Below are 24,926 nucleotides of genomic sequence, written 5' to 3'. Positions count from 1 at the left end.
ATTCGTATAATCTTTCCTGTCTTTGCAGGTTCCCTTCATTCTATTTTTTTCCCCTGATTTGGGAGAGGCCGCTTGATACAGATGTGCCCAGCTGTTGTCCACTCCACAGCCAAATCCGCTTCCTAGGAGAGTAATTTTTAAAGTTTTGGAATCCATTTTGAGTCTTGTCTGTAACCTAACCTGTGTTTATAAAGGTAAGAAATGTAACAGCTCCACTTCTCACATGAATGTGGTCAATGGGACTTTTCTTATCAGAACTCATCTCATTTTTTGCCACAAAGCTCAGACATCACAGGTCAGTGGTTGGTTGATGCAAAGGTTAAGACAGGATTGTGCAAGGCACCCAACTCAAGTTTCTGAAGGTGGCCAGTGAATTTTCCTTCCATAGCGGGTACAGAAAATACATTTTCTGCGTTCACAAAAGGTTTGGACATTTTCTGCCTTCACATAAGGTTTGGGCACATGTGGCTGCAGAGAGGGGTCAGTGATGGCTGTGGGAGTAACAGGATATGAAATGACACACAGCAGACCACGCTGCGGAACTGCAGGACCCAGATATCTTTAACTGGGCAGTTAGTTGTTGCTTTCAGCATCAAAATTCGGCTGAAGGTGCCTCTTCACAAAACCCTCGGTGGCGTGACGGAGCAACAAGGGGAAAAGCCCCCGAACCCATCTCCCACACGGACCGGGCTTCTGGTGGGGACCGGCGCTCGCTTCCCCCGTGCGCACCGCACACACAAGGGGAAGAGGAAGAGAAAAGGGAAAGAAAAAGAGAAGGGGAAGGAAGGGGAAGGAAGGGAAGAGGGGGAAGGCGGGCTGAGGCAGCGCCGCCCTCGCTTTCCGGCGCTGTGCGACGCTCAAAATGGCCGCCCCCAGGGCGCCCCCAGCCCGCCGCCATCGGGCGCCGCGGGGCTGAGGCGGGATGTGGGGGGCCCTGCTGCGCCTGGGGGGGCGGCGGGGGCTGGCGGGGGCCGCCCCGCCGCCGGCCGCCCCCTGGAGCCAGGTGGTGTCGGAGGCCGAGAAGATCGTGGGCTACCCGACGTCCTTCATGAGCCTGCGCTGCCTGCTGAGCGACGAGCTCAGCAACATCGCCATGCAGGTCCGCAAGCTGGTGGGCACCAAGCACCCGCTGCTCGACACCGCCCGGTGAGCCACCGGGGAGAAGGGGGGGGGGGGGGGATAAAAGGGGCTGTGCTGCCCCGGCGGGCTCCAACAAGGGGTCTGGGGTCAGGGAGTGGGGATGAAAAGGGTCTGGGGGCGACACAGGGAGTCCTGGCACCGCCGGTTCCCTGCTGCAACAGGTTTGTGGTTGGCCCCCCTGCCCCCGAGGTGTGAGGGCGGCTGCAGGCTGAGCCCCCTGAGGAGCAGAGAAACCCCTCGGGGATGCAAAAAGCAGCGCTGCCCCTTCACCCTCTACTCCCCCGTACCCCCATCTCTCTCTATATATACTAGTTTTCCCATTTATATCGTGAGGAAGCCAGTGAAAAGCCGGAGAACCTCGTCAACTTCAAAGCTCGGAGTGACGCCGCGCTGCACCGTGGGGTTTGTCCCTAAAAGCATTCGCCTGTTTTGGGCCATCCCCTGGGAGCTGTGAGGTTTTTGTTCGTGCCTGAGGTGGTTCAGGGTGCCGAGCTGCTTGTCCGCCCTTTGGTTTTTAAGGCGAGCTGGTGGTGGATTTATGTGCCTGCCCGTAAGCAGAAGTTGGATGGTTAGGCAGTGTTGTCCTTGTGCAAAGCACTAACCAACTGGCAGCACTTTTTAACAATAAAGCACCAGAAACTTAATGATTTTTTTCAAAAGTCTGATTTTGCCAAATGCACTGGGTTGTGTTTTCTTGTCTTTTTTTTTATTGTGTGCTTAGAACCATGCTTGTTAAAACTGAAAACAGTAAGTAGGACCCAGGCTTCACATGCAAAGTGTTTTTGAACAGGTGTAAAACAAAGCTTAGCATTTGTTCAGAACAAATGTTGTGCTTTTTATTTTTTCTTTTTCTTAAAGAATAAGAAAATATAGCTGTGTAGTGGTCCTTGGCAATACTATAGTTACGGTGTAACGATACCAAAAATCAGATTTGTTTTTCAAGCTCTGCCTCTGTGAATCTGCTTTTCTTGAGTTGAATTAAGTACAGGGGACAAATACAGTTTTTTAAACAAAAAATCTTTTATTTGGGGGGTTTGGTGTAGATATTGCTCGAAGCAGACTTCTCTAGGAGAAACAAATCAACTTGTTAATGGAAGTGTAAAACACCCGACTTCAGAAAATGCTGCTGGAGGGGGTGTTCTCTGGATTTTTTGGAATCACTTCTAGCTACAGATTGCAGCGTTATGATAAGCGTGGAAAAGTTTTCTTCTCTTTTCTAAGAGGGAGGAACAACAAGTGCTTTTTTTTTGCCTTCTCACAGCTCTTTTTCTGCCTTTGGTGGCATTTTTTAGGGTGGGTTGATGCAATGCAGTTAGCAGGAGGACCCAAACACAATATATTTAGGTTCTTAAGTTCCCATTACAATCACAGGAGTATCAGAGAGTCCCCGAGTGTTAAAGCTGGACTTTAGCGCTAGCCTGAAAGTCTGCTCAAGGCACAGTAGTTACTAGTTTATTTGTGAATTAAGCTAAAAAACGTTATTTTAGGGTATGGATGGATATTTCAGGAAAGAGCTGTGATGCTTCGTTGTGCTTTTTTGGAGTGATGCTCACAGGCTGCACTGGGCTTAACACTTACTAAGCCTGTGGCTTGTGGAACACCATCAGGATTATAATTATGCACAGGGCCAGCTGGATCAACTCCATTCATTTATTTTTTTTTTGTGTACGAGGGGAAATTCATATATATTTCAGTGCACGCTAGTAACCTGATGCATTACGCTGGAAACAGTATTCAGTATTTACTTAAAAACAGCTGAATGTTGTGTATTGTTATATTTACTTCACTGATACTTCCAAAGGCTCTGCTGTACATGCATTTCCAGCGGTCTTGACCTCTATATCACAAGAAGAGCCAATTTCCTGCAGTAAAATTTTACTGCACTTGTAGCGACGTTCAAGTTGTACGTTACCTCGTTTTATGGCCTGGTTTTGCAATAATGTGAATTTTGACTGTGTGCTTTCTTAATACATCCCTGAAATGTGGCTGTTGTTTGCTCGACTATAAGTATAATCCATGTCAGTTATGGGTCTGAGATCTATTTTCTGCCTTAGCACAGTTACTTAAGAAACAGGCTTTTATTTTTTTACCCGTGTTTATAAACCAATATAGGTTTCTTATTATGTGTTCTAGGCAGACGTTTAAAAGTATGGGTATCTAAAACGTGTTTTTGGTGACTTCTGAAAAGCTTTTGAGTGATGGATACGTTGCTCAACTCTAATCTTTCAGACTGTGAGTGTTGTATACATCTATTAAGTACTCCAACGCTTGAAGAGATTTTTCTCTGTGTGTGAAAACTGCTGTAAAACTGATTGATTGCACGTGTTGTTTCTCAAGTTGCTACTCATTTATTTTGGAAGCTATATTATATAAGTAGTGACAATCAAATTAGGGTTACTTGCTGTCATTTCTGAGCTGTATTCATTCTCTTTGACCAAGAGCATTTTGTCCTCGGTGCTCCTTCCTTTGTTTCTGTCCTCCCTTCCTGTCCAAATGCTTCGTTACTCCTTGAAGTCTTCCTTACCCCGTTATGGGTTTCTTATGCATTAGTAGAAAAACCTTGGATTTGCGGGGCATAGGTCCAGAAGTGAGACAGCACAGGACATCTCTGCTACCACACTGAGAGCCTGTAGTGTTTGAGGAGTGCTAATGAGCATTTTTTTTTAACCTTTTTGCTGTGTTTTGGGCCAGCAGGCTGTTGCAGCGCGTAGCCAGTGCCGAGAGCCTTAAAGAAGTCAGCTTAAAGATAAGTCGGCGAGAGGCACGGCGTGTGGAGGAGCAGCTGTTGGGGCAGGATACATTTCTCGGGTGATCCCATCCCTTTCTTCCCCTGGTTTGGATGCGGCAGCTCGTGGGTTGAAGCGCCTGCCATGAATCAGGAGGGCAGCAGGTGTTCCTCGGGGATGGTGCGCGACCCCGAGAGCTCCGACCCAGCCTGCGCCTGGCCAGCAGCTCTAAATCTGCGAGCTATTGCTGAGTCTGCAGTTGCTGGGGGTAGAGGAGGGTAACTGACCCCAGCAGCGAGGGATTTGGGAATTCAGAAAACCACGTGGTAAGGTCAGCCGGGGGTTGTCTTCCCCTTCGGCTTTTGGTTTCTTAAGTCAGCCCCATGAAGAGAACGTCCCCGGTGCTGGCTTTGCCAGACTTCTTAGAGAGAGGCTGAAATGTGAAGGGGGAAAAATTCATTTCAGAAAGGCTAACGTTTAGTGGTTAACAGGTCATTGGGAGTTGGGGTGTCTGGATTATATTCACAGCTGTGCTCCTGGCACTCTGACCAGGGCAAGTCACTTAATTTTTCATGCTTGCGTGTACTTATCTGTGAAACGCATAACACAGCATCTGCTTTCGGGGGGTGCTACGCTTAATTTATTACAGCCCTCATCGATCACCGTGATCTTTCAGTGGAAAACGGTGTATAAACAATATTAACAAAGAACGCTTTAAACAAATGCTACCATTAAAATATTCTCCTCTAATGGACGCTGTGGAAGCAGAATTGCTTTCTGACTACTGCTGGATCTTTCTTTGTAGTCCTGTGAATCACCAAACTGTTTGTCAGAGCTTTCATTTTTCTTTCCCTATAATGAAGTGTTTTCAGCAGCTACTCAGAACTAATGTATAATTTTTTTTTTTTTTTTTACTCTTTAGGTTTTGTTGTACTAAAGGAGTTTTTTTTTTTTTTTTTCAATGAATAAATGTGTGACCTTCTTTTCAGATGGGAAGGAAATAAATCTCCACTCCTCTCTCCTCTCTGGCTGACGTACATCGTTTTTAATATAGGAAAGAATCTGTAATTGGCACAGCAATCTACTTTTCCCAAATACATAGTGCAAATAACATTTTCTTGATTATTTAATATCCCTCGAGAAGGGTATAGCTTGCTGCAGATTGTAAACAGTAAACGTTATGGCCAGTGCATCGCTTTTACAATACCAGTAAATGAAATGGAGCACTTCATGCACGTAAAATTGTTACGGGGTGCCGTTTAGCACTAGTCGTTGTGTCATTAGCATGTGGGAGGAATGGTTGTATTTCAGCTCTGTCAGAACTGTTTGTTGGTGAGGAACCCGTATGTAAATGTAGTTACAGTTTTCCTGGCTTATTTCAGAAATAATAATAAAAATCGATGGAGTGGGTTTTGTTCTGTCGCAGCCTGCCCCGTGTAGATTTTTGGTCATTGTAAGCACTGAGCCTAATGTGCAATCCAGAGCAGTTTGCAGGGTAGGTGATTTGGGGTTAAATTGTCTGATCATGTTGGATTCCTGGTAGTCGAAATGGCTTAGTTTGGTAACACCTATCTAAGTCACAAGATGTGGTGTGTGTTCTTTTCCTCCTGCGGGGATGACGGAGTGACAGCAGTGCTGGGGCTTTGTCCCAACCATGTATGGGTGGAATTGTGGCTAGTTTGTATTTTACCATGATCTTAAAAGTATCACTTTTTATTGTTGTACGTGCTGTGATTGACTATGAGGAGCTTTTTAGCAACTTCTCTCAAATGTTAGTTTATTTTCATTTTCTGGGCTAGAGAAATGAATCTTCTGAAGCTTAGGGCTTCTGCCTGAATGCTTCAAAGGCCAAAACTTGCTACAATCTTCTAGGTTTTACTGAAGTACTGAATCTCTAACGGTCCTTGGAGAGTGACATCCCTCTCCTTCTGTTGCAGGGTAAGAGGTTAAAACAAGTTCTCTAAACAAGTGCTCTATAAGTTTGGTACTAATTGTCGGATTAGTGTAATACTGGTGGTGATAACAAGGTTAACCTGACCCTGGGAAGACTTTTTTGAAGGGTACTACGTAGCTGATGGAAGCAGGGATGCTGGCAGGAGAGCTCCAGCTGATGCACTGAAGTGAAATTCTTGCTTTGGCTTGCCCCATCAAGAAGCTTCTCTCCTTCAGGAAAGGCCAGCCTTTCCTGGCTAAGTTGATGCTCGTGAATATCTTTCGGTCTGTTTTGGTGGACTTTAACTTCAAAGAAACTTGGTCACGTCACGTGTCTTAGAAATGTTGGTACTCCCTAGGTGTTTCTGGTACCGTAGTCGCAGTCAAAGAAAATTCTTAGGCAGCAAAAATGAGTTTATTTTGTATTTTGGCTGAATTAACTCTCAAAGAGCTATCGTGGCAAACAGCTTTGGCAGGTGAGAAGACATGGAGAAAATTAAACCAATTGTGGGTTCATATACATACAGAAGCTACCTTCTGTGTCTGATTCCTTCTGATTTTTGTTGTAGCTGTGGATTTCAGTATGGGGTTTTAGTTACTCATTTAATATTATCTTGTACAATTAAAGGGAAAAGGGAATGCATTTTTATCTGTCGTGCTCATCCCTTATACTGTAATAAGGTCAAGTGGGATGGATAGACATGTGTTGTTTGCTCTTTCTTCTGAATCCTGTTGTTTCTCTTCAGCATATTTCACCAGTGTATATTTCATACTAGTTTGTTCCACCAGCAGCATTGCATTCATATACAAATGGTCATGCCCAGGAGTTATTTCTGTTCTTTCAAAGAGCTGTCAGTAGACTCGGGAAGGTGAGAGTTGCATCCAAATTTGTACACTCGTGCTTGAGGTTCACAGTTGATGTTTAAGGGGCCTTAGCTTCTGTGGGGTTTTGTTTGCATGATTGAGAGCAAGCCTGCAGCATGGGTGTGTAAAAACTGGGCTGCAAATTAAAATTCTTTTACGTTCTGAATAATATATATATATTTTTTTTTACAGAGGTCTTCATTTAAATATTGAATCCAGGTTTCTGTGCTTATGAGGCACGTGTTATTTCACCATGCAGGTTGGTTTTGGTAAATAAAACATAATCAGTAGGTGATGTTGCTGCTTGGGATGCTCTGATAGAGTTATTTACAAGGAAAGCTAATAACCTGTCCCGATATTGGTAACTTCTAATTTTTTATAGGGAATATGTGTTTCTAGGGGAGTGCTATCAGCCTTGTGCTGATTTATTAGGTAGTAATAAATCAGCATTCACACGTGTGAATGCTGAATAACAAGTGTAATGTGCTAGTGAATGGATGTGATGTTGGTGTTTGTTCTGTGCAGGGAAAGAGTATGGAGTAGTGGGAATAGTTTCAAGGTAATTCTCTCTGTAAGCCAGAAGACCATTACCAAATATTCCTCTGTGTAAAGCACAAATGAGAAGTGATGTCAGAGAGTAAGCAAAATTCATATTTAAGTCACTGGAAGCAATTTTCTCTTAATGACTTTTTTTTTTGAAGGCTTACCTTGACTTTCTTGTCTTTAAGGGTAAAGCTACTTGTCTTGATTCTTCTACTCTTTCTGAAATCTATGCGTGCATTTATTTTTTGATGCTGGCTCCCAATTTGACTTTTCTCCTTGTTTTCGAGGTCTTTACAGTATTGGAAGCCCTGTTCACAAATTGTGGTGATTGTTTTCAGACGTCTGCTGAGAACCATGCATGACACTCTCTCCTCTATGGTGCTTTGTGTTTTCTTGAATAGATTTATAAAGTTCACAAAGCACAAATATAAGCTAGGGAGCTAGATGTTTCCGTGCTTAGGCTATTGCTTTCTCCTGGGGGTGGAAGACCATTGTCTTAAATTATTAATATCTTTGCTTTACCCCACTTCTGACTCTCTTAGTTTCCCTCAGGGTAGGCAGACTGTCTACAGCACTTGCCCTAAAGGAAATACTGCTGGAGACAAACCTGACAGGCTCTAAAGGAACACCATGAATTTAAAAATTGGATCTGCTTAAGAAATTGTTTAAAATCCGTAGCATATGTTTTACTGTCCTTGAATTGTCCCTGCTAATTCTTTGGCATTGACAATCACTTCAGCTTAATTTTTTTTTTTTCCTCCCCTCTTGCTGTGTGAAAGATTCATCTAGGGAAAGGAAAACTGATCATATATGGAAACTGGTGTGTGGCTCATAATACAGGAACTTCTGTTAAAAACACACTGTGACCTAGCTAGATTTTACTTACAATGATGCATAGGACTTAGAAATGTGACTCAAAACCTGACTGAACTGAGGAGCTCTAGGACCTGTTCAGGTGGGTTTTCTTGTGGAAAAATAAAAAAGGTCCAGAGGTAAACTTATGTTTCTTAAAAGAATTAGTGCATTGAGTTATTTTTCTTCCCTTTTTCTCTTTCCCAGCCAAGGAAGTAGTACCTGGGAACTAGGTACCTGCTAATAGTAGTACCTGCTATTAAGCATACTGAAAATTCACTCATTATATAGAATTTGCAAACTTATAAGAGAAAAACAAATCTCCCCAACAACTTTTGTTATGTTTTCCAAGGTCTCTGCATTCATGCTGCAAACTTGATGGAAGGACAGCTATTTTTTTCAGTAGCCCTCTGTTGAGGACACACCACAACATTTTAATCAAGGCATTAATACATCTATATTCTGTCACAGGTCTTTTTGAGTTGTCTTATGTTACATTTAAAAAAAAAAAGTCTGTTTCCATCATAAAGCAGGTCTGTGTCTCTAGCAGCATGTGCTGGTGTAGAGCCATCCTACAAATGCCTAGTCCTGATTAAGGCAATCTGAGGCTAATGGTTGATGCCTACACGCTTTGCGTCTGGCTGTCATCTGAATGATTAGGCAGCAGAAGCACCCTAATAAGTTAATTTGGTAAGACTGCTTTTAATCAAACTTAGCAGAAAGTTCGCGTTCTTAAAAGCTAAATCAGATCTAATACTTCTTAGGTCAAATACACAAGGCAAAGCTTTGTGGTCACGGGTGAAAAGTCATCTGCGTTTCACACACTTGAAAAAATGATTGTGCTAGAGGATGTTTGTCAGTGATTTTTTTTGTCCAAAGATGCATTGTGTTCCTTTTTTTATTAGTGTTGAGCTCTGAGGCTGAACGTGACATAGCTATCATGTTTTCATATTATGAAAATTCATAGATTTTTGTAGACAAAGTAAAAGTACCTATGATATATCAGTGTAGCTTGCATGCATATTATACAAGGGGAAGTTTTTGTCCCAGTTACCTTCCTGTCTCTTATTCCCAGCTGCTTTTGATTTAATGTGGCTTGTGAAGATGAAGACACACTGTGTGCATATTTTAAGAGAACTTCAGTAATGTTAATGCTCCATTATGAAGTTCATGTTTGGATCGTGCTTTTAGGAGTAGACTTCTGATTGTGAATCTCTCTGGTATTACGTACTCCAGTAATTAAAAATGAATTTACAGGAGAAAGCACATCTTCCCCAAGCCTCTGCCTTGTGGAGGTGAAGCTGAAATGTAAAAGAAGAGATCATCATCTCTTGAGGACAACAAACTCATCATCTGTTCTTGACTCCTGGATGCTGGAGCCAGAAATACCATGGAGAGCGTGTACTCCATGTTCCATCGTCCACAGAAAGATTTTGCCACTTTCTGAGTATTTTTGTAAGTTTGGATAGTACGAGGCATTGTTGACAGGCTCTGCAAGAAATCACATTTCATCTATCAGCTGGAGTAATGATGTGAAAAGCCTGTTTTCAGAAATAAGGCTCAGAGGACCCAAGGAAGCTGGAAATGCAGAGACTTGGAAGGTAATTGTGGGGGAAGCCCTTCTTCCAGTGTGTGTTTATTCAAGGAATGGAACACATTAAAGAAGTTTCTACAATTAGAATTTACAGTATGTTTTATGTGTCTTTTGTCCATAATATAACTTCGTAAACCAGAAACGAATCATCTTGCCAGTAGGAAAGTAGGAAATGAATCCATGTAATGAGTATAATGTGTCATAGCAACCAAGTTTTAAAATAGTCGAATTCCAAAATAATGTTATAAAAATGACATCAGAGGAAAAAAGAGCATTCTGCGTTATGTTATAGCAACAGAAACATAGGCTTAGTTTTTGTTTGTGGATCCCTTGGGATCATATTGCTGCCCGTGGACTTCTAGAGGAAGCTTATGTCCTAACCAAACTTGCATCCCAACCAGAAGTTGGGGGTTCCTCACAACTAGAATTGGTTCCTTCTCCATCCCTCTGCTGCTGCTATTGCCAGGTGACTGACTTGCCAGAAATACCAGGTTTGGGTTCATATATCGTCTCTGGGTGGTACCACTGGTTTGCACTGCCTTGGCATGCACATAGGTATTAAATATTGAAGTTTTTTTTTCATATTCTCACATGGTGAAGCTCTGTAAACAGGTCTCATTTACCAAACAGTTTGGGAAACATATGCTCCCTGGTATGCCTTAAGAAATTTGCCATTTAAGCCTTCATGGTACTGATTTTTCTCTGGCCATGATAAAAGGAGTGCTAGATAAAGAACCACGTTACTGAGTTATTGAGAGGAAGAAGTATTGTGCCGAGATTGTGAAGAAAAGAAATTGTGTGAACTAACAAAACTTAAATGTCTACCAACTGCTGTCACTAGGCTTCACGAAACGTTCCTAAATCTGTTTTTCAAAGGAACTTGAAAACAAAGATCTCTGTTATATAAAACTTTGTACTTTCCAGATTTGTTCTTCGTGTGTTGAATCTGGAAACAAACACGTGTTGTTCTTATGAATGTAATTATTAGGAAAGCAAGAAAATGCATTGAAAAAGGTGAGGACGCTAATAATTGAAACCTACGTGGAATGAATGCTGACGTGCTGTAGGCTGTAATGCGAATGTGTGAAACTTGTGAATAGTGTTGCTAATTACTGGAAGGGTGTAGTTGTATTCTTCCCTCCCCTGTGAATGTCGAATGGCTCTTTCATGAGAGATCTCGGTTATTTTAATTAATTACTTGGGGGTTTAAATCTTTAAGTTACAGGTGAGCTCAGCTCTTCCCTGTGGAGCTTTTACTACGTTAGCAGTGGAGAAGGGTAATATTTGCTGCGTGATTCTCTAATGGGCTGTTGTATCCTGCTCCGTTGAACGAGACTGCTGCTTTCCTTCGGATTTCTGGTCTGTGTCCAGCATTTCGGGGAACAGCTTGGATGGTCAGAAGGTATCACCAGAAACACATCTTCCTTTTAGCTGTAGAAGAGAAGATCAAGACCTACTGATATCTGTTGCTTCGGGAAGTTGTTGAGGATTGCAGAAAGTTGATGTAAAACTAAATGAGGTACTGATAACCAAACATGTGAAATCTTAGTAGAAGATAGACAAAATAGAGAAACAGATTTATTTGGTGTTAATTTCATATCCTTATTTCAGAAAGTATTCCCCTGGCTTTTAAAAACATTTCTCTTCTATGTGTATAACTATATGCAATCATAAAATGGTAACCTTATCAGTTACTTATGGGCTGTGGGGACTGAACCACTGCTTATTTTCCTAGCCTGGAGTATGATTACTTGTTGAAGATGTGACAAATTTAGGTCATATTTGGCATGCATTTAAATTTAGCCTGGGACTGATACATAAAGAGGTAACAAACCTAAATTGTTTTCCCTTGTGTGGCTATTGCAGCCAGGCTGCAATTTATTTCGTACTGTGTTAAGTTACAATAAAAGAGACGTTCATAAAATAAAGTAGGGTAAAGAGTTCAGTCATGGAACATTTTTTTGGTTAGCTTTCATCATTGCACCTTTAATTGTGTTAATTACTTCAAGGAACCGTCTGAGGGGCTACTTGAAGAGCAGAATCAAAGAGGAGGGGAAATAGCCTTCAGCAAACCTTTTTATGAGAACATTCTTACAATAACTTGCAGGATAGGCATCGCTACAGCAGCCGCTTTTAAAATCCTTCTGCTTCACACCTCTTTTTAAAGATCATAATATTTTTGGTTTCGTAATAATTGGAGAATAAGCATACTCCAATGCCTGCAGCTAGTGGTAGAGAGCAAAGTGCCTGCCCTGTAATTGCAACTTTCTCATGTATTTTCATTTTCGGTGCGTGCTGAGGAGAAGATTCTGAGCTGGATGAAGGTAGGTGTGCCAGTCACTGCTGTGAGGTGGAGGTCTTCCTGAGGAGACAAAACAAAAAGCGCTCTGTGCTGGGCCTGTGGCTTCCCAGCACGCAAGAGCTGGACTATAAACAGAAAAGCTTGTGGAAAATACAAGTGTGGGGAGAATGGTAGCATCACGGAATGGTTTGGGTTGGAAGGGGCCTTAAAGATCACCTGGCTTCAACCCCCTGCCATGGGCAGGGACACCTCCCCCCAGCCCAGGCTGCCCAAAGCCCCATCCAGCCTGGCCTTGAGCACCTCCAGGGATGGGGCACCCACAGCTCCTCTGGGCAGCCCGTGCCAGGGCCTCACCACCCTCTGAGGGAAGAATTTATTCCAAATATTCAATCTAAATCTACCCTCTGTTAGTTTAAAACCATTCCCCTTGTCCTATCCTACACTCCCTGACACAGAGTCCCTCCCCAGCTGTCCTGTAGGCCCCCTTTAGGCACTGGAAGGCCGCTGTAAGGCCTTCCAGTTTTTTCCTTTTTTTTCCCCTGTAAGTTACGAAGTCTTCCATTCAAACAATGCTTGCAGCTAATTTGGAAAATGCTTATTTTTTTTACTGCAAATGATGTAAGACTGATTTGGTCGTTACAAATGTATTGTAACTAAGTTATTACAACTGAGAGGCAGCACTAATTTGATGTGTCAAATAGCTAAAACAGTACTTACAGAAAACGTTGAAATTCATGATGCCAAGTAAATGGAAACTGCTTATTGGTATCATATATTTAAAAAAAAAAATCTTTGGTTATTTCATGTGTAAAGAAGGTTACCCAAAACCTGATTTATTTTTTTCTTTGTGCACAAATAGTTTTAACACATTTTTTTAGACTGAGGTGGAAAGTAATCTCCAGATAACAATATTCTATGCTATTTTAAGTGTGTGTGCCCCACTGATGGTTTTTAAAGCACAAAATAATGATGACATACCGTGCAGAGGTCTCGCTTGCCTGAGGCTAGTGGTCTGCATGCAGTAGGTGCAGACGGCTGTTTGCTGATGAAAGTGTTGAAAAGGAGCTGGGTATCATTGCTTCTTTTTTTTTTTTTTGGTGACAGTTGTCTTTTTTTTTATTTGCTTTTAATTATACTGCATTCAATTAACAGCTGAAATCTTTTAAACAATAAGAAAAGGATAAGGACTTCCAGGAAAGAAGTTTGAAGGTTAATTTTGGCAAAAAAAAAAAAAAAAAAAGGTTCAGCTGGTTGCCTGATAATGACAAGAAGAAGGCCAGGCAGTTGGGATGAAATGCAGCAAGCCAGAGGCAAGGTAGCTTTTCAGGTAAAGGACGAGGGCCCTGACAGACTTGCTAGCAAGTGAGGAAGAGGAGAGTGACCAGTAAATTACTAGAGAAATACCTAATGAGAGAGGGAGAAGGCGAAGAAATCCGGTCTCAAGAAGCAAAAGTAATAGGGGCACATCACAGAAGTGAGATTAAAGAGGAGGCAGGTGGGGGGGTGTGCTGAGGGCTGATCACGGGGAGGCTGTCAGACACGAATGAAACAATTCCAGTCTGCATCCAGAGCATGCCAGTGGTTTCAGGATGTTTTGGGCTTCTAAAAGCGAGCTACCGTGTATGCCCTTTTCATCACTTTGAACCAAAAACAATGGGAAGATGTATTTCAGCAGGCTAACAGCTCCCCGTACAGACACCAGTTCATGAACTTTATTTGTCTTGTGTGTTTATATTGTTCATATGCGGTCTGACAGCCTTTTTTCTGCCTGGCTGTACGCTTGCCAAGTAGAATAGGAAATATTTAGCATTTTTCATAACAATCTTTGGTATGATAAGCAGGGGATTGTAAAGTGACTTTACTTAATTGAAGAGGTATGTGAGTAATATACTAGAAGAGCTATAGGGAAGGAGAACTTTTATTAATTAAATTTTTGACATAATGCAGAAGTGATGGTGATGTTTGAGTGTGCAAGTGGCAAAGCATTGGTTTGTTCAAATGTATTTGGACACCGAAGAATAGGAAGTGCTTTCCTGTTCTGGTGGGACTTGCAAATATTAGGTATAGGGGCTTTGAGTTATGTAGTGAAGCAACTTCAGCTTTAGTTTCATAATTTGCTGAAGGATTTAGTAGTGCATCTGAAATCCTGTATTGGCTGTTGTAGCAGCCTTGTAATTTGAATCTGTGCACCAGTCCTGGGTAAAGGTGTTACAGCTCTGTGAAGCTTCTCCTTTGTTCACGTACATCGGACCCCGGAGTGTTTATTCCTATTGCCTTGGTCATTGCCTTCTTGCTTCTCAATCTTTTGGTTTGAAAGACCTCTATAGGAAAAAATAATAATAAAAAAATCTGTAGGAAAACTGAAGAGGGGGAAAAAAAAATCCCTAAGAAATGGGAATTCCTTTTTCCTAGAGGACAAGTAAAAGCTGTAATGAAATTGATGACTATTGTGGAAAATGAGGTTTGCTTATATCCGAGTAGTAAACAGTCACCGAGTTCAGAAGTAAACCAAATCTTTTTTCCCTTTTCCCAATTTGGCGTCATGAACATTTGTTCTATATAGGATTAGTACCTATTATATATTTAGTTTCGCTATATTATTGCTATTTGAATTTTTATTGCATGTTTTGGGAAGAAAGTTTGTTGGGGTGGAGAAAAAAAAAAAAAAAAGCAAACCCCAACCCCTTATACTTGCAAGAAAACAAGTAATATTTTGTGAGCTTCTTTAAATACTTGAATTTTTAACCGTTCAGAGAAAACTGTTTGCAGATAAACAGGTTTTATTAGTGTAACTGAAAACCATCTTTCTGGATTTACTAAACAGTTTAGTTTCTAAAGCATGCAAGAAATCTTTTTGTTTTGGTTGGCCGCTAAGCGATGCAGTCAGGAGAACTTGAAGTGGCTTAAGGCAATCGTGTTGAATGGGAGAAGTGCTTGAAAGGAATCAAAATTGGCTGGAGAGGTCTTGGACTGTGGTTTCACAAGCAGCTGGTCTGGTCTGAGGGCTCTTGCTGCTGGAAGGAGCTAGCACGCTCTTCTCTGGCCTGCGCTGGCCTACCTCCCCCATGCATTGGCTTGGGTGCTTGTCTGGCCTTTCTGTAAACTGCTTTAATTTGTTAATTCAGGGAAAAAGAAAACAGTAGGATTTTTTTTTTTTTGTAATTTTGGGTTTGTTTTCTGTTGGGCTGATCTGGTTCAGTGATGGAAGCAGCATAACTGTCTTGCAGTGCGTGATGCTTAGGCTCCTTAGGGAGGCTTTGCTGTTGTGGAAAAGTTAAGCTTCCCTTTCTGTGTCTTGAATCTTTACGGGTGCTCTTGTCAGGGGTGTTGGAAGTAGCAGATGAGCTTCTAAACTCGGTGGCACCTCATGTTCCTCTGGTTCTATACCAGCCTCTCCTTTAGTTGAGATGAAAAAAAAAGCCATAACAGTTCTTTTCTCTCCTAGATTCCAAAATTTGGATGAATGGCCTTGAATACTGTAGGTGTCCCTTGCTGCTGCTACAGCTTGGTTTCGTTAACTAGTTCAGTTCTACGGACTGGCAACGAAGAGTAGCGTCACGCCAAGAACGCAGGCAGGTGCCTAGCTTTTCTCCATTCACCCCTTCGCTTCAGGATGAAGTTAACAGGGGAGCACAGCTGCTGGCATCCCTCGTGCACATCTGGCAGGAGCAATCCTTCATGATAATCCTTTCATGATAATTTCATTTTAATACAGAGCTCAGCGTAGGAAAGGATGTTTATCTTTCACAGGCTTCTGAGGTGAATAGGTGTTAAATGCGCCTTGAATACTTTAACAACTGGTTTTGCCTGGGCCATGGAAGGAGATCTGTTTCCCAGTTAATGATAGCCAACGTCATGCCCAGTCACTCACCCGTGTTTTCTGAAATTTATTTTGCAGTAACTTACTGCGTTTCAGTGCTATTTTTTTTTTTTAAATACCTTGTCTGAAGAAATCTCAGATAAGCTGTGCTGAGAATGGCTGCCCTCCCAGACAGGGGAAGTGGGATGCTTAAAATCTTCCAGCTGTTTGTCAGCTCCTTAGCTCTGCTCTGAAACTGCTGTACCATCTGTCTAGCTAAAAAAGGTGCAACGAGCAAGGAGAAAAGCACGTTTCCAATTCAGATGAGTCTACTGCATCCTGTGAGATAATCAAGTCACAGATGATTATGGGAACAGTGAATTTTAAATTTTGCAGCAATAGCTTCATAAAAGACATAGAAAGATGAAGTTTAGATGAATTCAGCTTCTGGGAATCTCAAAGGAGCAATGTCGTAACATCCTAAGTTTAAAGTAATATTTTTGTCCACTGTGTGAATTTATTGTTCCTCAACTTTGCTGGTAGGTAAAAGATATTTTTCGTGTGTAAAATATCATTCCATCAAAGTTAACAATACTACCTACCCTTTATTTCATATTAGGTAGTACTAATGCCTTGAATTTGGTGAATAAAGATTTATGAAACCTCTGAAGAGATATGAAACGTGTGGCAGGAAGATGGAGTAAATTTTATAGATTTGAAATAATAAATTATCTCATGTTCACGGAATTGCCTTTTAATCTTCTTGGAGTTTAAAAGGCCTCCGACAAGAAAAGTGTGAAAGAAATATCTTATCTGCTGTTGCCATCTGCAGGACATCGTGGGAACAGACAGGGAGTAAAGGGGAACAGAAATTTGGATGGCAGTTTGCAGTATCTGATAAGAAAACAGTGTTACCTCCAACAAAAAAAACAGAAGAAACAGGACTTCTGTCACGCTGAGCTTCATAACAAGATGTATATTAATTTTCAGCTTCTGGGCAGCATCAGATTTGTTAGGTAGGGAACATAACACCTCATGAGGTTTCTGCAGACATCTTTCTTCAGACTTCTTGAAAGAAATACCAATTACTTAAAATCAGACTTCCACCATGAGCTGTATTTGGGATGACTGGCCCTTTGGCTCTGCTTCCTTCTTGAAAGCTGTCTTCTCTGACAGAAGTAATGAATCCTAAATATTTTCTTAATATTCCTCCTATCATCGTTCTTGTAAAGGCAAATCTTGGAAATAATGATGGAAATCTGCAGCCGCCCTGCTAGGTCTGTTTATTGTTCTACTAGAGATGAATAAGCCAAGGATAGAGAAGAATAAGCCAAGCCTGCACGTCTTCAGGAGCTCCAGCTGGTTTAGGGTGTTGTTGTGTGCCATCTCAGCAGCACTGGCTACAAGTGGGATTCTGACTTCTTGCAGACCAGCAAGACAAGGTATGGGGCCTTAACCTACAGAGATGGGGCTCAGGATGCATGAAAAGCTGCGTGAAGTTCACGGGGGAAGCTGTGGCTGCTTGCTCTTCTTTCTGGCTTGCTGAAGCCCTTTGGGGTGAAAGTTGGATGTGGCAGAATGTTTTCTGCCACTGGCCTGTTGCTGGAGAAGTAGCAGCCTTTGGGACTAAGGGCATCTTCAGCCCGCGTTGGGCAGTTTTCTGCCAGGTGTCTGCCTACGGCGAGTTAACGATGAGGGTCACTGCAGCATCTTGACTTGGGATCTGTATTTCAGCCTGTCTGTTGACATCTTTAGCAGGAGCTGATTTTTTTATGTCAATGTCTATCCGAGATCGTTGCTGTGGACAGTTTTTATAATGTGCATCAGAAAACAAATGTTTGAAAAAGCACAATCTGTGGCATCCTGCACTGTGTTACTGAAGTTTGATGGATGTCTTTTTTGAGGAGCTATGCAGAAGGGAGGTGAACGATGCATGCTAACAGTGTGTCAGGTTTATAGACGTCCCTGTTTCAGCTAAAACTGTGTGAATATCTAAAATTCCCTAGTCATTTTATTTGAAGGAGTCCTTGGACCAATGTAGGAAAGTGGATGTGTGAAGAAAAGATTTGAGTGAGATCAGAGATCCATCGAGGACTTTGCTGCTGCAGAAGTGGAGATTAGATGTATAATGATGGCAAGTCAGGGTTGATCCTGTACTTTCATCTTGTTAAATCCTGAATCAAAAGATTCTTTTAATCCCAGAAGAGTGGATTTTTCCCAGATGCATACACTTCCGCAGAAGGGGCATCAACACTTGCATCAGAAGGTGGATTCGTGAAGCAGCGTCAGTACCGAAGAGTATCTTTACTCATGCTGCTGTTCTGGTGATCTTCTGAAAGCAAGAAGGAAACAGTCTAATTCCTCCATGTCATAGGACCAGGAATAGGAAGAGGCAAAGCCCCTACTTGTAACAACTTGATTCCTAAGTAAGAACTTGCTTGTTTAAAAAAAAAAAAAAAAAAATCACCACCAAAATAAATAAAAAAAAAAGTAATAAAACTATTTGTACATGTGACTGAAAGACTGTGCCTCTCTGGCCAGGTTAACCTAGCATTATGTTCCAGAACATAAGAAGTTTGCAATTTCTGAATCAGTTCTTCTCTCAGACTTGACAAAAAAACAGTTTTGAAGCAAATTGTTGCTCCTACAAGCCCTCAGAGGAAAGAAAACAAATAGCAAACCTTAGTTCCAATTTTAAGTGTGCAGCGTTTGTCAAGGTGCACATTAAACAAGTAGGCTTCAGGCCTCGAGTTCTGGGAGTTGGCTTTACTGTGTCCTTTTGTTGATTAAAAAATAAAATAAAATATGAAAGTGAACCTCAGATGTAGATCAGACATCAAAAAGCAAGGGTGTATGGAAATGATGCTGATGGTAAATGAACAAATTAGGGGAAGTTGTTATTGGGCATCGGTCTGCAGATATGAAAGGCAAGTATCTGCACATAAGAGAGCATCTGGAAGGAGGTACTTCAATACAGAAGCATCAAGTTGATTTCTTTTGACAGTATTTTAATCTGTAGGATGCTGTTTTCCATTGTTATTTGATTGCATCTTGGGTTAGAATATTATAGGTGTCTAGAAAGCCTTCAGGGATAAAGAAAAAAAAAATTGCAGTATGTAACGTCAGCCCTTCATTTAAAGAAAGTCTGTTAGTATCTTTTTAAAGTCTTAAATCAGTACTTATTTGCTGTCGCTTATAAGTAGGAATTGTAAGCAGTTTGAGATCAGCGGAGCTGTTTGGGCAGAACAGAGGATGTTTCATTATTTAAGAGTGGATGTTAACAGAAGTGCTGTGTGCTCTTGTTTAACTGAACTTCCATGGATATAAGCTTCCTCTCAATAATTGATTTCTAAGGAGCTGTGGCTAAGAGTAATTCCACTAGGTAAGTTCTTGTAGTGAAAATGTGTGTATTTCTGGCCCAAGGCCTTCCAAATTTAGGATTTGAATGATTTTCTTCAAAAAGAATTTGCCTATGAATGCACGTGCGGAAAAGCAAAGGTTGCCATTGGCTTGAAAGAGTAAAAGCAGATGCCAGAGTTGATCCTCGATTAGAAGAGATTTCCCCTTGGTTTTAAGTGCCATGGTCAGTCTTTCCCAGTGTGCAGGAGGGTAACGATGGGGTCCCATTAACAGTGGGAATTTTGTGGTTAAATCCTCACGCATCCTGCCGAATGGCTGTCACATCATGGCAGTTGGTAAGGTAGGAACCTACTGGGCAAACCAAAGAGCAAAACTGAAAACACTTCTCAGGACAGTATTTTTCCAGCTGTTAGGAACTTTTCTATTCATGAACAGGGCTCCACATTTATGTTGAACTATTTGTGTGAATGTTTTTCTGTGCCCCTTTATAGAGGAGAACTTCAGAAGGTCGCTGTCCAGGTCATTTGGACCAATAATTAGTTTTGCCATTTGGCTGTACATTCGTAATAATTCATTCTGCACTGTGCTTGGGTTGCAGTGAATAAAGAAACAATTAAAAAGCCATGCAGTAGGGTGCTTGTGTCCTTGCAGCTTGAGTAGTCAACATTTTGATATTTCTGTTCAAGAGGAAGAGCACAGAGGGAGATGGATAATTCTCTTTAACCCTTGTAAGATAACAAACAATTATTTTTCCTTTCATGGTAGTGAAGGAGCCTGCCTGGACCATGGAAGCTCTGGATTCAGAGTTTTGGCTTCACCTCCTAGCTTCTTGGAGGCTTTTCTTTCCTCTTTGTCTTTTCTTCTTAAAGAACTAGCCAGCCGAGGCTTTTATTTTGGTTATGTTAACTTGATTGATGGCTGCAGGAATCCTGCTGGTAGTGAAAGTCCTGGAAGTGAATGTGTTTCCCTAACACAGGGCCGCTCTCCTGCCTCCTGAGCTCACACGAAGCTGAGGGAAGCCCCAGCAGACCCGAAGTGGAAGATTGCTGGGTCACCAAGTCAAGAAGAGCCCTGGAGCCAGAGGGAACGGGGAGTTTTCATTGTGTGGATTTCCAATTAAAATGTAAATTAAGGCACTCCCACTGCCTGTACCTTAGAGCTGTGACCTGATGGCAGGATGACTTCCGCAGTGTTGGGAAAAGAGGGCTTCCATCTGAAGTCAGGTGCCTTCTGGAGAGGAGGAATTGACTCCCTTGGGAGACCTTTTACTCTCCCCTTAACACTTTTATTTTTGTTTTTATTGAATTTGTCCACCACTCAGCAATTACATATTGTTCTAAAGGTTTGTGAACAGCCTTCCAACAGGCAAAAGGAAAAAGGGAAGAGCTTCAACCAAGAACAGAGGAGATTTTCCTGATTGTGGACTACTGTGCTCATCTTAGGAACGCTGAAGATGTGTGGATCCATGGAGATTAAAACGTTTATAAAATAAATATTTGGATCTTGTAAAGTTGAAGGATGCTTTTTTGGGGAAAAAGTAATTGTAAGTAACTGGAACTTTCCAAGCTTTCATGAAATTAATTTTGGTGTTCATTTGAATGTGAGTTGGAAGAATATCTCACTTGAAGTTATAATCTACACTAACAAAAGTGGTGTCATGTTTGTATCCCACTTATTAAAAAAATAAATAAATAAAAAAGAGTTGAAAGTCTTACACGAGAGGAGGTAGGTAGATATTAAACACAGACTTGTGGTGGCCCTTAGAGGAAAAATTCTGTCAATTCCTTTCAAGGTTTTATGGAGCATTTAGCAGGATAGTAGTGACTTTTTTTGGTCCAAAACAACGTGCTAAATTTTCAGGATCTGTCTTTTGTGTTTCTAGCAGTTGCATGCTGTAATGGTACAGCTGTATCTCAACACACGATCTTTAAAAGATGCTTGCTTACAATGGGTATGCAGTCAGATTGCTGCTTGTAAAATAACCTGTGAACGCTGAATAATGCGCATTCACCTAGCCCAGAGCAAATGCAAAATAATGCAATGTGTCTTGACCTTTTCTTGTGGCAGGTTAACCCGAGTCTAATTATCTGGGATTTGCCTCAGGCTAGGAGTGGACAGGAATCACAGCTTGGCTGATTTAGTAACTTTTGACTCTTCATCACTTGCTTTTGTGTTTACATCCTGGGCCAGGAGTGAGAGGGTAAGGAATTGGGGGTAGGACAAAGAGGGACAAACCAAAAATGCTTGTAGCAGCAGTTCTAGGAGCCTGCTGGAAGCCAGCTGAAGTTCAGGTCCCTGCCTGGTGAGTGTGTTGTGATGGATGTTTCGGTGGCTTACACTCCAAATAGTGTTAGGACCAACCCTCAAATTAAAAATGGATTGGTGGAGCTGTTACTCTTACAGTTTTTTTTCCCTTTTTGATATTGTACATAAAATGAAGCTGAATTTTAAATGTGCAGTGTTGAAACTGATACAAATGTCTGAAGAAAAATTCTTAAAATTTTAACTTCTGGGGTCTTGCAGTAATAGGGGAGCTGCATTGTAAGTAGCACGTTTATATCGTTAAACTTGTCATTTCTAGTAACAATTATGGAGGTGATTTAATATCATAATTGTATTTTCATCTGTCTCTCCAAATGTAGCCTTCGAATTGGAACCACAGAATGGCTTGGGTTGGAAGGGACCTTAAAGATCATCTAGTTCCAACCCCCTGCCACGGGCAGGGAATTAGGGACAGCCACTCATCTCCTGTGTGCTGGTAAATCCATCGGTTTTCTGCCTTGCTGTGAACGTACCCTGATATTAATGGGGTAAGCTATTGGCCACGTATGTGCTGAGCTGTTGCATTGCCAGCACAGCTCTCAGAACTTCACCTTTCAAAATGCCAGTAGGAGAATTTATTTTATCTTATTCTCTTGAATGGCAAGTGCTTCCATTGCTGCGTGCTCTACAGAAAGACCTTGGTCATTGCAGCTTGAAATAACAGTTGAAAAACTTATAGCTTTTACCATCAAGTCACTCCTGAAGTTTGTACAAATTTGTGAAGTTCAGGTTTGTGCCAGTATAACAAAAAAGAAAAAGCAAACAAAACCACAGAAATTTTACTACCTCGTTGCAATTAATGTGTAAGTTCATGAAGCTGAGAAGTGTACAGCTACATTCTAAATTTGTGAGGTGCCATCATAGAGCTCAGCCTGAAATTGTATTTCACAAGATAAAAAAAAAAATAATAAATCACTGTGTTAAGCTTTAAAAACCCACGCTTAGAAATAAGCGGAGTGTGTGATGGTGTGTGCCAGGTATTCTCAGTGTGTTTATGCCTTTATTTTGAGTGTAGCTGAGAATCTCAAACACTTCAGTCTAGTTTTTGTAGCTAGGGATAAACACACCAAAGAAGCAGCTTCCAAATGGGGATGGATTTATGCCATAGCTCTTACCATAGCCATAGCAAAATGGAAAGCGAGGTAGGGAAGTCTTGACTGATGAACTGGGCTTCAGAACTACATTAGCAGGCTTCCCACGAACTATTTGAAAGTCTCGTGTTTTTCTGGCCATAGGAGACATTTCATGGCATGATGTGGACAATTTCTTGCTACGCTTGCCATCCATGCAGCAGCTACGCCGTCCCCTGGTGAATCGTTGCGAAAATTCAGAAAAACATTCTAGCTTTATTTTGAAGAAACAGTGGTCTTTTTTTTTTTTTTTTTCTGGTTAAGATCATGGCTTTCATCCATGTTATCCTGTTTCTTGACTTTGCTTTGAAAAAATAGTTTTGGTCTGGAAAATGACCAGTTTTACCCTGTAGAAAAATATTTCTGTAAAACTAGTAAGAAGGATGAAGTCTGAATTACGGTACGCTTGCAGTTTTGTTGCATTTTTTTCCTTTTAACTCAAAAACCAGTTTTGGTTTTCATCTGAAGCAGTTTACTTGAAACTGTTTTCAGAGTTTCTTTGGACTTGTATCGGGTCAATATTTGAAGAAAAAACTTCATTTGTGAGCCGAATTCTTCTGCTTTTGATATTGGGAGAAATGTATCTCGTACTTTGCAACTGGTGTACCAATGAACTGTAGGTCTACAAATACACAATATTTTGCTGTTGATCCAGGGAAAAGAAGTATCAGCCTGTTGGTCTCATAAATTACAAAGTAACCTATCCACAACCCCCACCCCAACACTTCTGTGAAAAACTTGTATCTTTAGGTTGAATAACAGAGTAAATATTCTTCTTAGGCCAAAAAGTTAATGCTAGACGATGCGCAGGTTTTGATGATGGTGGATTTTGGTTTTGTTTTTGATAGGAACCTACGTTGGCTGGCACAGCTATAGAGCAAGAAGCTCTTCTGGAACAGCTCCCCACGTAGAGCCTCAGAGAGTAGAAGTGACTTGACTGCAGAACAATGCTGGCCTTTTCTGAACGGTGTAATTGCTTAAAATTGCTTTACGAAATGATGTTTGCCCATAGTTACACTGACAGGAACAACTTAAAGACCCATAACAGTGGTCCCCAAGCGGTATCTCATGAACATCTTGTGTGTGTGACTCTGCGTGGCTCTAGGAAAGAAGGAGTCAGAACTGGTGCTGGCACTGCTGTGTCGACATGGAGAGCAAGTCCCTGTGATAACACTGCAGGCCAGCTTGCTGAGCATTTTCCCTGCGTTAGCAAATGGTTTGTATCACTCTGCCCTAGCTATTGCTGATATGCTTCACTCTTAAATGTGCTTTGTTTTCTTGTATGGGAGAAAACAGTTGTCATCTTTTCAGCTGATGCCTGATGATGCTCTGACGGTGAACAGATCTCTACCCTTAACTGAGTTTATCCTCACTGCATATGCTCACGTATAGGAAGATGAATGGTGGAGTCTGTGAAATGTGTTCTGGCTTCTTCTCGAGGAAGGAAGCACCGCAAGCTATTGAGCATCGGCTGCACCCTCTGGTAATGGATGTTTCAGTCTCCCCCAGAAAGAAATCCATTTACCCGACTCGAGCAATTCAATAGATCACCTCCTCCCACGTGTCACTCCTGGAGCTTAAGGACATGTTTAACTGCAGCCCAGTCCCTAAAATTTTAATTATTTTGCACAAAAATGGGATTGCTGATTACTGACCTGCAGTACCAGGCAACATGAGCCAACCTTGTTGGATACTTCAACACCCTCAGTTTAGATGAGGACGCACGTCTAGAGGCATTCAGAAGGATTAAATGGCTATGAAATCGTGCAAGAGCTCAGTGCTGATAGTGCTTATATCTCTCTATAACTTTATAAGTGATTATTCAGCTTGTTTGTGGGGTATGACAGGAGTGAGTGAACCCAGGACTGTCATGGCTCCAATTCTCCTCCTTTAGCACAACAAAATAATCGCTGTTACTCCCCTGCGTTGGGCACTCCAGTGGAGTGATGATGTAGGTCTTGGAGAGAACTGTGAAAATAGAAACCAAGGATTGTTAGCCCAAGTGCTCTTGCTGAGACTCTTCTGGGACTTCAAGTCCAGAAGAGATTTAGGCAAATTTTTGTTGGTCCTAGACAACACTGAAAATCTAAGATAGATGCTTCAACTAAAAGAATATTAGTAACCATCTTTCATTAACCTTAACAGCCTGTGAGGAAATTTTGCCTCTAAATCAGCTGAAGTTACAATAACTGAAAAAGGAAAAGTTTTTCTCTAGCTGGGTTTTACCCTGAAGTGTAACACATGACAGACTGAATGCTCCCATGTGAAATTTTGTTGGTTTCGTGTGACAGAAAAGAAGTAGTGACGGACCTCGGTCACTTACGCCCAGTGTTATTAAAAGAGAAGGGTGTGATTTTAAGAG

The 24,926-nt window shown here is 41.6% G+C and overlaps 1 protein-coding gene across 2 annotated transcripts in view; it reads left to right on the top strand.

Annotated features, from left to right (window-relative positions):
- Positions 1-850: 850 nt before the first annotated feature.
- PDSS2 (decaprenyl diphosphate synthase subunit 2) overlaps positions 851-24,926 on the top strand; it is a 109,437-nt gene continuing 85,361 nt past the window's right edge. For both annotated transcript variants that reach the window (XR_014618331.1, XM_084284964.1), the window contains exon 1: positions 851-1,146. Coding sequence is in view for 1 of the 2 variants with exons in the window: in XM_084284964.1 (XP_084141090.1) it covers positions 923-1,146 (224 nt within the window). In the remaining variant the exon portion in view is untranslated. The remainder of the gene's footprint in view (positions 1,147-24,926) is intronic.

Source organism: Netta rufina, assembly GCF_964035555.1.
Source record: "Netta rufina genome assembly, chromosome: 3".
NCBI classification, from domain to species: Eukaryota; Metazoa; Chordata; class Aves; order Anseriformes; family Anatidae; genus Netta; species Netta rufina.
Note: the sequence above shows the minus strand (reverse complement) of the source record. Positions and strands in the feature narration are given on the sequence as shown.